Source organism: Gymnoscopelus microlampas (assembly GCF_963454915.1).
Source record: "Gymnoscopelus microlampas genome assembly, chromosome: 24".
Lineage (NCBI taxonomy): Eukaryota > Metazoa > Chordata > Actinopteri > Myctophiformes > Myctophidae > Gymnoscopelus > Gymnoscopelus microlampas.
This window is the reverse complement of record NC_139961.1, coordinates 10,646,700-10,659,464: the sequence shown is the minus strand read 5'-3', so window position 1 is coordinate 10,659,464 and position 12,765 is coordinate 10,646,700. Positions and strand designations below refer to the sequence as shown.

The 12,765-nt window shown below is 40.3% G+C and overlaps 1 protein-coding gene across 1 annotated transcript in view; it reads right to left on the bottom strand.

The window, feature by feature from the left end:
- The window catches only part of LOC311040540 (inactive dipeptidyl peptidase 10-like), a gene marked incomplete at both ends in the record, with an annotated part of 104,540 nt that overhangs the window by 4,088 nt on the left and 87,687 nt on the right, over window positions 1-12,765 (bottom strand). Inside the window, 5 exons of the mRNA XM_084050871.1 lie at window positions 3,082-3,143; window positions 4,527-4,626; window positions 5,867-5,921; window positions 8,174-8,239; window positions 9,617-9,745. Of these exons, the coding sequence (XP_083906997.1) occupies window positions 3,082-3,143; window positions 4,527-4,626; window positions 5,867-5,921; window positions 8,174-8,239; window positions 9,617-9,745 (412 nt within the window). The remainder of the gene's footprint in view (window positions 1-3,081; window positions 3,144-4,526; window positions 4,627-5,866; window positions 5,922-8,173; window positions 8,240-9,616; window positions 9,746-12,765) is intronic.

Genomic DNA, 12,765 nt, shown 5'->3' with positions numbered 1-12,765 from the left:
TTTAAGGAAATAGGTAGCTGATATATTGCACTTTTACCTTAGCGCTAGGTATGCTCTTGGTTGCTTGTTATTGCAGAAAATGCACTTATAACCTCTGGTGATTAGTAGCTTTCGTTCCCTACCTTTGTTGATTGCACTTATTGTAAGTCGCTTTGGATAAAAGCGTCTGCTAAATGACTGTAATGTAATGTAATGTAAGGTCGGTCTACAAAGCGCTGTACAAAAACAGCCCAGGAATTACAGGAATATTACATTAAAGAGATAAAAGATGAAAAGTAAAAATTGAAGGTGAATTGAAGGCTTAAAAGTCATATAAGGATTTGAGAGAGGAAATGAAGAAGAGAAAATAAATAAACACTTTGAAAAGGCCTCGACATAAAAGCAGGCTTTCAGAATTTAAAACATGACACAGACTTTGATAGCCTTGAGTCTTTGTTCTCTTCTAAAACATTCACCCACAAACTCTAAACTTTTCTCTAAACTAAACAAATGACAAACATTAAGGCTCTCCACTCATAAAGTTTGAGAAACTCAAACTTTTCTCTAAGCTAAACAACGCAAACATTTTTCAACTCTCTGCAACCAGATACGCAAGGCATACTCGCTCTCATTGGTGTAAAGTAACTAAGTACATTTACTCAAGTACTGTACTTAAGTACAATTTTGAGGTACTTTTGACTTTACTGGAGTATTTCCAAGTTTTTCAATACTTTTACTTCTACTCCACTACATCTAAGAGGCAAATATTGTACTTTTACTCCACTGCAATGATTTGAAAACTTTAGTTACTAGTTAATTTGCAGATATGAATTATTATATTATAAAACATTATCAAACACATGAGTGACCATTTCATCCCCAGACGCACGCAGTTCCAGGAGATCACGTGATCCCAAGATTTACTGCTCCACTGACTTCCAGGTTAACGTCTTTGGGAAATCGTCTGTAGCTCGCCTCCTGTGTTTTACTATGTGTTTTGGACGTGTCGTCCTGTTTTCAACGGCCTATAACAAGCGGACGGGGGGGGGGGGGGGGGTGTCCCGATGACATTCTTTTTTCCCCCCGCGTAAGCACAGTGAAACACCCCGTGATTACCAACTATCAGGGGATCGATCATACTGGAAATACATATTCTGTGACTACTTCAAAAAGGTAAGAAAATCGAAGTGGGTGCACTGCACGCAGCCAGAAATAAGTCTGGCAGGTAAATAGTTGGTAAAAAATATTAGCCTTCCCAAATGTCAGGCTCACCCGCCTATAACCCTGTGGTTAAGGGAGCTTGTAGATCGCTTATTTTCGTCGCACCCGCGACTCCCACGCTGCGACTAAGTATATAAATCAAGCCCCGTCTCTCTCAGAGGACTAGATGAGTGATTAGGGCCCCCGCTGATTATTATGGTCTGTTCCGCGGGCGTTCATTTAACCCATTTAGACCGGGAACGCATCTGTGTCACTTTTAGATTTCTTTGGCTATTCAAAAATAGCAGATATACCGGCTCATAGCGCGGCACAGAGTGCTTGTAGATCTGCTATTTTTTTTTTTTTTATCGTGAAAATGTGTGCAAATCTTTGAATATATAATATACATTTTAACTCAAATCTTTGCTTCTGGGGGTCCCTGGAACACAATATTTTGAAATGGGGGGCTCCGCGAACAAATACATAATAATTTGGGGGGTCCTTGACATGAAAAAAGTTTGAGAACCACTGATATATAGCAACATATTTTATTTTTTTAACTGTTATTGATTTAGACTGATTTAGAAGACATTTGTAGAATTTTTCAAAATAAATATTTTTTGAATAGCCAAAGAAATCTGCGTTCCCGGTCTTAATGGGTTAAAGCATGGTGTGTGGCGTGGGACGAACGTAAAAATAGCTCAAGCTGTCCCAGTTTTGGGCGCCAACCCACTTTGACGGAAATAAAACACACTGGCTGCAACCGTGGCCAACTTTCACAAAAAAAACAGTTTAACCCATTATTAAACCGTTCAATCCATGTCATTTTAGATTTCTTTGCCCTAACCCTAAAAATAGCAGATCTACAAGCTCATAGCGCGGCACCGAGTGCCGCGCTATGAGCTTGTAGATCTGCTATTTTTTTTAATAATCTTGAGTAAATCTCAGTTTTTGTTTTTAAAGCAAACATTTGTAACTCAAATCTTTAATTCTGGGGGGTCCCTGGAACAAAACATTTTGAGATGGGGGGTCCGCAGCCAAATACATAATTATCTAACAATGTTTTCTAAATCCTGACGGTACGTTGCTACAGTATATCAGCGGTGCTCCAACTTTTCCATGTCAAGGGCCACCCAAAATTATATGTATTTTGCCGCGGACCCCCATCTCAAAATATGTTGTTCCAGGGACCCCACAGTAGCACAGATCAGAGTTACACATTTTTGCTTTAAAACATATAGACGGTATATATATTCAAAGATTTGCACAAAAAGATTTTTAAAAAATTGCAGATCTACAAGCCATTCAATCCAGGAACGCATCTCTGTCATTTTAGATTTATTTGGCTATTCAAAAAATAGCAGATCTACAAGCTCATAGTGCGGCTATGAGCTTGTTAGATCTGCTATTTTTGAACATTTGTGCAAATCTTTGAATATATATATACTTAAAGCGAACATTTGTGACTCAAATCTTTGGTTCCCGGGGGTCCCTGGAACAACATAGAATCAGGAGCACAACAAGCTGCAAGTCTGCATGATAACAGATGCTCACGTTTACCAAACACCCTATAGATATATGTACCTATGTACACACCCATGAACACAAACATCACACACTGATGTAAACAAACCCAGTATGTCAACCTATGCGCGCACACGCACGCACGCACGCACGCACGCACGCACGCACGCACGCACACACACACACACACACACACACACACACACACACACACACACACACACACACACACACACACACACACACACACACACACACACACACACACACACACGGAGACAGCAGTGTTAAATTCCTTGCTGTTTTCCAAGCTGGTGCATATGTTAGTGTTGTGAGAGGGATTACAGAGAGAAAAAAACAGATGGGTAAATATCTCACCTGGTATCTGTTCCCCTCAGTCCCCCCAGGGGAACCCAGGTATCTCTCTGAGAACGCAGAGGCTGCAAAGAAAGACAAAACGTTCAAAATATAAATGTATTATTGATAGAAATATTTTAGTTTATGGAGTCATAATTATGGAGTACACCATAATATATAAATATGTTTAAAAAGGTCTCACTTTGGGAAACAATATCAACAATGTATGTTCTTGAAAATACTCACAAACACCTCCTAATAGGGATGGCCAACCGATAACTGTTAACCGTTAAGAAATCGGCAACCGGTTAATACTAACGATTAAAATGAATCTGTAAAAAGTCTGGCCAAGTTTGGCCAAGTCTACACCTGCAACCACACGTGACTTCCACTTTATTCTTCTTCTTCCTCGTCTTTGTATTGGTATTGTTTGTGTTGGAGCGCCTCAGTGCGGCTGCAGAGTTCATGTGCAACCTCTTCCAGAGAGAGATAGAGACACTAGAAACTCTGCTGGAGACACCAAACAAACTGTGTAGACTTGGCCCTTCGAAATAAAATGTATTTTGGCCCTTAAAACAAAAAACACTTTTTTCTTTTTTTTTTACACAACATTTTCCTTAACGGTTATCGATGAATTAATCAGTAAGGCCTAACGGTAACCGATAAATAAAATGTCTCCATTTGGCCATCCCTACTCCCTAACACAACAAAGTGAGCTTGTAGATCTGATTTTTTACACACCGTCACTGTGCAACGAATCATAATACCAGGCGGAAGTGGTCGATTACCAAAAAAATCGATCATGATGTTTTGCTGATTAGTCGACATTCAGAAAAACTAAATGCTTCTCGATTCAAAGTGAAATGCATGTATATTCAGCAAAAAGGCAAAAGCTTCCCTCCACTCCCAGCCCCTGCAGCAAATAGAACCCTGGTCGGGGTAATAGTGTAATCAGTGGTGGAAAGTAACGAAGTATTTGTACTTTACTTGAGTATTTCCAATTTCCAATACTTTTACTTCTACTCCACTACATCTCAGAGACAAATTTTGTACTTTTACTCCACTACAATTATTTGAAAACTTTAGTTGCTAGTTGCTTTTCAGATATACATTATGACATTATAAAACATACATTAACCACTTTAGCCCTATTTTATACCTAGGCTATTTGAAAATAGCCGATCTACAAGCTCACAACGCGTCGCATCGCGACGCGTTGTGAGCTTGTAGATCTGCTATTTTCAAATATTTAGTACTTTTACTTTTGGTACTTTAAGTACATTTTGATGCCAATACTTTTGTACTTTTACCCCATTAAATTTTGAATTTTGGACTTTCACTTGTAACAGAGTATTTTTATATTGCAGTATTGGTACTTTTACTTAAGTAAAGAATCTAAGTACTTTTTCCACCACTGAGTGTAATAATGACAGTGTTTTTGTCACAGACAGACTTGGTTCACTCACCATACAGTGTCCAGTCGATGACAGGAGCCTGGGCCGCCACACAGCGGATCAACCTCTCCGCTGACTTCATCATCATCAGACTCACGTAGCCTCCGTATGCCTGCACAGAGACCGCTCTGAACGCTCAGACCGCGCGCTGTTGACTTAGCAGTTATAAGCATCACCACAAACATTTGTTTTGAAGTCTGTGTTTGTTTACTCATTGTCTCCGCCAGGCCGAAGGCGTGGCCCAGTGTTGATTTTGACAGCAAATCTTGATTTCGTTTTAGTCATTGTCTTTTGAATAAAATTCCATTTTGTTTTAGTCATATTTTAGTCATCTGAAATGTTTTAGTTTTTGTCTAGTTTTAGTTGACTAAATCTACAGTTGATTTAGTCGACTAAAATGTATTTTGGTGGTGCCTTGATGGCGTCGTAATGGCTGATTTTACACTTGGTTGCATGCTTGAAAATAGCCGATCTACAAGCTCACAAGCCTCCAAAGTTTGCAGGAGTGGTCAGTTTTGAACAAAACGCCGCAAATCATGAACACAGCGTGCGATTGCCGTGAAACTTTGCACACTTATTCCCACTAGGCTAAGGAAGAAATGCCACCCTACATTCTGCAAATCGGCCTCATGGTGGCGCTATAATAATTCCGATTCACTTTTTTACCTATAACTGGACTATTCAGCATGAAACTTTGCATGTACACTCCCTAGAGGCCAAGGGAAAACCTCTGCCCCAAATTGAGTCCTTACTGGACTGGGTTTAAGACAAACAAAATTAAAATGAATAATGTCAATATTTCCCGTAATTTCAATACAAAATCATTTAAATTACTAATTTTATAACGTTACGTGTAACAGCACTAGCTACAACACTTAGCTACAAGTTACATTAACCCAAGACCTGAGGCCAATTCTTAAAAAAAAATGTTTTAAAACATAAAAAATATAAAAAATATAAAACACATTACAAAAATATATATATATAAGAAATGTAAGACATGATAAAAATATAAAAATATCTCAAAATATGTTGTTCCAGAGATCCCCAGAAGCAAAGATTTGAGTTACAGATGTTCGCTTTAAAAAATATTCAAAGATTTGCACAAAATTTGCACAAAATTTGCACAAAACGATTTCTCAAAAATAGCCCAAAGAAATCTTTAAAAAGGACACACATCTGCGTTCCCAGTCTAAATGGATTAAGCTCCATGCCAAGACAAACAAACCTACATTAATAGCAAATAAAGGAAGATGTGCAAAAATAGAGAACGCAGCCAGTTGTGTTGTGAAGCGTTTGAGTGCAAAGGGTGTCAAAGTAGCTTGACAGAAGGGACAGAGTGATGAATGTACCTGTCCATAGACTCCTATACGTGAGCGGTCAATATACGGTAGCTTCACCAGATACCTGCAACACAATGAGGAAAATATTGTAACATGACTGAGTAAGGGGATGAATTCTGTATATCGTCTCTGTCTGGTGGAAACCTTTTGTGTTAGTTGGACATAGGAGGTTTTTTGCTATTTGTGAATTTGAATTGTGAAAAGTAACTGTTTTGGACATAATGAGGTTTACACCCGACAGAGACGATATATATATATATATATATATATATATATATATATATATATATACACACACACACACACACACACACACACACACACACACACACACACACACACACACACACACACACACACACACACACACACACACACACACACACACACACACACACACACACACACACAAGGAACCAAGACACAGAGCGGAAAACAGTGACCTTCAACAGTTCATAGAATGAAGTGCATAATGGCAATGTTCTCAGCCAACTCCCTCCCCACACTGTTGGGGAAATCCGAGTGGGACTTAACTGTACCATTTCATTCACTGGGACACTCTCCTCTTTACCAGTAATATTAATCATTATTATTCAATTAAAGTGTTGTTAAATGCTGTTTTCTTGTTGCCTTTGTGAATAAATAAGGCTGTGGGTAATATGTGATAAATCAGTGGTTCTTGTCAAGGACCCCCAAACCCCCCTGGGGGGTCCCCGGACCCCACTTTGAGAACCACTGTGATAAATGATGGCCCGATGTTCATGCTCAACTGGGTCATAATCTAAGAATACACTATAAGATGAGGGTGATATATTGTACTGTACTGTATATATGTATATATAGTGTACACAACAGGTTGCCATGAGCCTCCTGGTGTCGAATGTAAGGTCCTGTTGTCCTTGCAGTGGTGGGAAAAGTACTCAAATGTTTTACTTAAGTAAAAGTATCAATACTGAAATGTAGAAGTACTCTGTTACAAGTAAAAGTCCAGAATGAAAAAAATCACTTGAGTAGAAGTACCAAAATATTAGCATCAAAATGTACTTAAAGTACCAAAAGTAAAAGTACTAAAATGTTTGAAAATAGCCGATCTACAAGCTCACAACGAGTCGCGATGCGACGCGTTGTGAGCTTGTAGATCGGCTATTTTCAAATGGCCTAGGTATAAAACAGGGCTAAAGTGGTTAATGTATGCTTCATAATATCATAATTGATATCTGCAAAGTAACTAGTAACAACATTTTTCAAATAACTGTAGTGGAGTAAAAGTGCAACATTTCCCTCTGAGTTGCAGTGGAGTAAAAGTGAAAGTATTGAAAATTGGTAATACTCCAGTAAAGTAAAAAAATACCTCAATATTGTACTTAAGTACAGTACTTGCGTAAATGTACTTAGTTACTTTACACCTCTGTGTACTGTACACAACAGGTTGCCATGTGCCTGCTGGTGTAGAATGTAAGGTCCTGTTGTCCTTGTACTGTTTATCTCTGTTGATACTGTAACCTCTCTATTTATGGCCGTAGTTCTTCAAACCTTTTCGTGCCGAGGACCCCCAAATTGATATATATTTGGCCGCGGACCCCCAGAAGAGAAGATTTTGTGTTTAATTTTAATGTTCAAAAATAGCAGATATACCAGCTTGCAGCGCGGCACGAAGTGACACGCTGTGAGCTTGTATATCTGCTATTTTTAAATAGCCAAGGTAACACATTTTGCTGCTTGAAAAAGTTGGATAAAAGGTTTCAGCCCGACAGCAAAGATATACTTTGTTGACCATGGTTCCCCCACAGGCCTGTACTTGGTCCACTACGTTTGTGTATGTGTGTGCGCACATTATGTGTCTGTTTGCATTTGCCTTCTTGAATGTGTGTGCCTGCGTGGGTGCATGTGCGTGTGTGTGTGTGTGTGTGTGTGTGTGTGTGTGTGTGTGTGTGTGTGTGTGTGTGTGCGACTGTGCGACTGTGCATGCGTGCGCTTGCGCGGAGGTGAAAACACCGGTGGGTGAACACTGATATTGTTTTTAGAATATCTTAACAACCGCACCCGTTGTAACTACCACCATTAATGTAGAAGGTGCAGATTTAAGATGCATTTACAACGTCTGTGGACTTGATGTGCTTGATGAAGACATTATGCCATGATTTTGTGAATGTAACCTTTAAGCTCTACCTTTAATATTTGTGTCCATGTATGCTCTCCTTTATGTGGACATGAATACAGTGTTAAAAATGTGTGTGTGTGTGTGTGTGTGTGTGTGTGTGTGTGTGTGTGTGTGTGTGTGTGTGTGTGCGAGCGCGCGCGCGCGCGCGTTCATACTGCAAGGCTGCTATCTGGTCCTGAACGTCCACAGTTCCCAGTTTGTGATAGAGTTGATGCAGCAGCCTGTCAGAGCAGAGAACACACCAGTATTTATACTGTGCTGTGAGGAGTTCATGCTAATGTTCTAAATACTCCAGTAGAGTAAAAACACCTCAAAATTGTACTTACAGTAAGTACAATACTTGAGTAAACGTACTTAGTTACTTTACGCGACTGATCATAATGTATTATATAAGTACTAGATATAAACAACCATAAAAACAATAGTAGCATAATGTATAATTCGTCCTCAATATTCAATATATATATTCAAACCTCCTAATGTGTAAACTCAGACCCGTAAAGGTCCATTTGGACCCCTAGAGGGAGGTCCCCGGACCCGATGTTGAGAAACATTGTGAATGTTTAATTCTGCAGTGTCTTCACTCGCCGTCTTTTCTGGTTTAACCCATTAAGACCGGGAACGCAGCCGAGTCATTTTAGATTTCTTTGGCTATTCAAAAATAGCAGATCTACAAGCTCATAGCGCGGCACTCGGTGCCGCGCTATGAGCTTGTAGATCTGCTATTTTTGAAAAATCATGAAAATGTGTGCAAATCTTTGAATATATATATATATATATATATTTTTTTTTTTCAAGCGAACATTTTTAACAACATATTTTGAGATGGGGGTCCACGACCGAATACATATAATTTTCGGGGTCCTTGACAGGAAAAGAGTTTGAGGACCACTGATATTATTGCAACATTCAAAAAACTATTAAAGTGTTTAGAAGACATTTGTAGAATCCCCCAGAAGCAAAGATTTTAGTTAAAATGTCCGCTTAAAAAGTACATATTCAGGCCTGGGCCGTAGCGTGACGGTCCAGGCACCCTAGGCTGCAATGCCAGCCTAACATCGTGTCGCGGGTTCGGCTCCCGTTCCCGACGACCTTTGCTGGGTGTCACCGCCCCCCATCTCTCTCCCCATTTCCTGTCAGCCTACTTTCCCTATCCCTCTCTAAAATAAAGGCATAAAAAGCCCCCAAAAATATCGTTAAAAAAAATAATATATATATATATATATATATATATATATATATATATATATACATATACAGTATATTCAAAGATTCGCATAAATCTTTGATTTTCACAAATCTTTGAAATAGCGCGGCACCTATGAGCTTGTAGATCTGCTATTTTTGAATAGCCAAAGAAATCTAAAATGACAGAGATGCGTTCCCGGTCTTAATGGGTTAAGTTTGAGGCGGAATGCTTCGCAGAAAGAACCCACGATATGAATTATAAATCACTGCTTCATCGCCGCCGGTGGAATTGTACAAGATCTCAGTGGGGTGAAAAAAAACAACTAAAAACACTAGTTCTCTTTGATCTGAAGGAAAAACATAAAGAAACTAAACAGTGCTCCATGGAGCCCTGGTCAGTGGTCACTGACCTTTCACCTCTGAACCCGGAGCCCCTGCCGTCCAGACGTGCCACGATGACCTGCTCAGAGTCCACCAGGACCCAGTCCCATCCCAGCATGCACTGCTCTGACACCGTCTGACCTCCTGGAGCGCTGCCACTGTCAGAGAGAGAGGGGGGGAGAGAGAGGGAGATTTTTTGACCACTCATTTATTCCATTAAGACCTGAAGCCGATATACAAATGTCCTCTAAATCCCAACAGTATTCTGAAAAACATATGTTTCTATATCAGTGGTGCTCGAACGTTTTCATGTCAAGGACCACCCAAAATGATATGTATTTGGTCACACACCCCCATCTCAAAATGTTTTCTTCCATTTTGTCTTCCCTATGCTTAAATAAATTGCCAACTTTGCTTGCAGAGGTGTGACTTTATTATCAGTCTACCTTTTTGTCCTGTACATAAAACCAGAAATAAACATCAGAGAGAGAGAGACACACACGACAGACAGACAGACAGACAGACAGACAGACAGACAGACAGACAGACAGACAGACAGGCTCAGGGGCGGCAGTGGCTCAGGGGTAGAGAGTGAACTGGAAACCGCAAGGTTCCCAGTTCGATCCCAGGTCATCGTGGTATTTACTAGGTCTCCAAATATAAATCCCTTTACTGGTATTTACACTCTCATTTAAGGTTCATGTGGAGAACCTAATCAAAAAATTAAGAGGTCAAATTGGCTTCCTTTACAGAAACAGGTCCTAAGACTATTGTTCAATCTGTAATAATGTCTGTATTTGATTCTGGGGATACACTGTATATGCATGCTTCACTCTCCACACTGAAGCCTCTGGATGCAGTCTACCACAGTGCTTTGCGTTTTATTACTGGTGATGATCATCTCACCCATCACTGTATTTTATATGATAAAGGTGGGTTGGCCATCTCTCGCAGTTCGTGGAGAGCAACAGTGTATGTTGTTTATTTATAAGGCCTTGTGTGGTAAACTTCCTTCATACCTAACCTCGCTTTTGGAACCAAAGGTTACTGGTCACTCAACACGTTCACTAACACACATTAGATATACCAGTCCACGTAAGAGCAGTGAACATGGAAAAACTGCATTCATGTATTATGCTCCACACAAATGGAACAAACTTCAGGACTCTCTGAAACTGGTGTGATTGGTCTCAATAGAGACATTCAGGGTGCTTCTTGAGGACACACTACATAGTGACTGTACCGGTTTCATGTAACACTGTTTATTTGCATCTGATTTTAAATCTCTGTGTTGTTATCCATGTCCTCACTGTCTGATTCACCGCCTTTTGTGATTATTTTAATGTGGTTTTATGCTTCTGCTTTTCTTTTTTGCTTTATTGTCAAAGTTGTGACATTGTACTGTGATTCAAATGTTTGTTATCAGGGCGTCCTTGAAAAAGAGAGCTTGCTCTCAATGGGTTTCCCTGAATAAATAAAGGAAAAAGACAGAAAAGAAAGAAAGATCCCAGGCTCCGCCAGAGTTAGTGTCGAAGCGTCCTTGAGCAAGACACTGAACCCCTTTACTCACGATGAGCAGGTTGGTGCCTTGCATGGTTTCCTCCGCCATCCGCGTGTGAAAGTGTGTGTGAATGTATTGCCCAATCTATGTAAAGCGCTTTGGATAAAAGCGCTATATAAATGCACCATTTACCATTGACATAGTTTTGATCACTTTCAACACTGTCTTTCTTGTAAACTTTGTAAACTTGAAAACTTAACCCATCAAGACCTGGAAAGCATCTGTGTCACTTTAGATTTCTTTGGCTATTCAAAAATAGCAGATATACAAGCTCATAGCGCAGCACCGAGTGCCGCGCTACGAGCTTGTAGATATGCTATTTTTTGAAAAATCTTGACATTTTTGATTTCTTTCAAAAAACGTTTAGGATTTAGAAAACCTTTTTAAGAATCGCCTCAGGTCTTAATGGGTAAAATAAACAGATTGTGGGGGGAAAACAATCTGTTTAAAAAAGAGATAGAGACAGAGATACAGACAAGAGATATAGTGGGGAGAGTTGGCAGAAAGAGGATGCAAGACAAGAGGGGAATACAGACAGAAGCAGCACTACAGAGAAATAGAGAGACAGAGAGACAGATAGATATGAGGGGAGTGAGAAAGGCAGAAGCAATAACAGAGGGAGAGAGAGAGAGAGAGAGAGAGAGAGACAAATGAAGAGAGAAGGAGAGAGGGGAAAAGTAAGAAGGTGAGAGAGGGTGATGAGAGAGGGCAGGGAGTGCTGAATGTTGTAAATTTAGAAAGACCTTGTGAAGTGTTGCGTGATCCAGTCAAAAGTCTGTGCTGGTGACACCATCACTTTGACTGCTGTACAGTGATGGCTCTAATACACTGTGCAATATAGACACACAGTTATATATCCCCCTGGTACCCCCCCCCCCCCCAGGACCACTGGTGGTCCCCGGACCACTGGTTGAGAACCACTGTACTAGAGGTTTGCGGCCCTCACATCCAGTGGTGGAAAAAGCACTCACGTTTCTTACTTAAGTAAAAGTATCAATACTGCAATGTGGTTTCAGGAGCTGCTCAGTGAAGCTGGTGGACTGCCTTGTCGGGCCGAAACCTCTTATCTCCATGTTTCAACTTGTGTTTTTTATTCGTAAATTAACGCCCTACTTGATCACACTACAGCGTCACACAAAAGCATCAACAGTAGCAGATCTACAAGCTACAAGCTTGAGCTACTGTACGAGCTCTAACATTTGCTACTTCTGCTCCCAAAGCTATGGTACTAGACACGCCTCTCGCCTCTGAGGTTACTATACACACGCCTGCCGTCGGTTCAAATCGCCGTGACACAGAGTAATGTATAGGACAACATTTAAGTAAAGTACTTGAGTAAATGTACTTAGTTACTTTACACCTCTGCATAGGCGCTGCGTAGCGTCCGTTCTGCATGCTGATATGACTGAGGTCATGTCTTGTTTTTGTGATGTAGTAGAGAAAAAAAAATGTACTTTTTCCACCACTGATACAACCCCTATTGACAGAATAATCTGTCTGTTTCAGCCCTTCTCTGTGTTCCTACAGTTACCCATGATGCAGCTGAGGTCAACGCGTCATGGACATCAAGAGGACCGCTCTTCTTCGGCCCGGCATCGTGCCCATATAATGATCAAT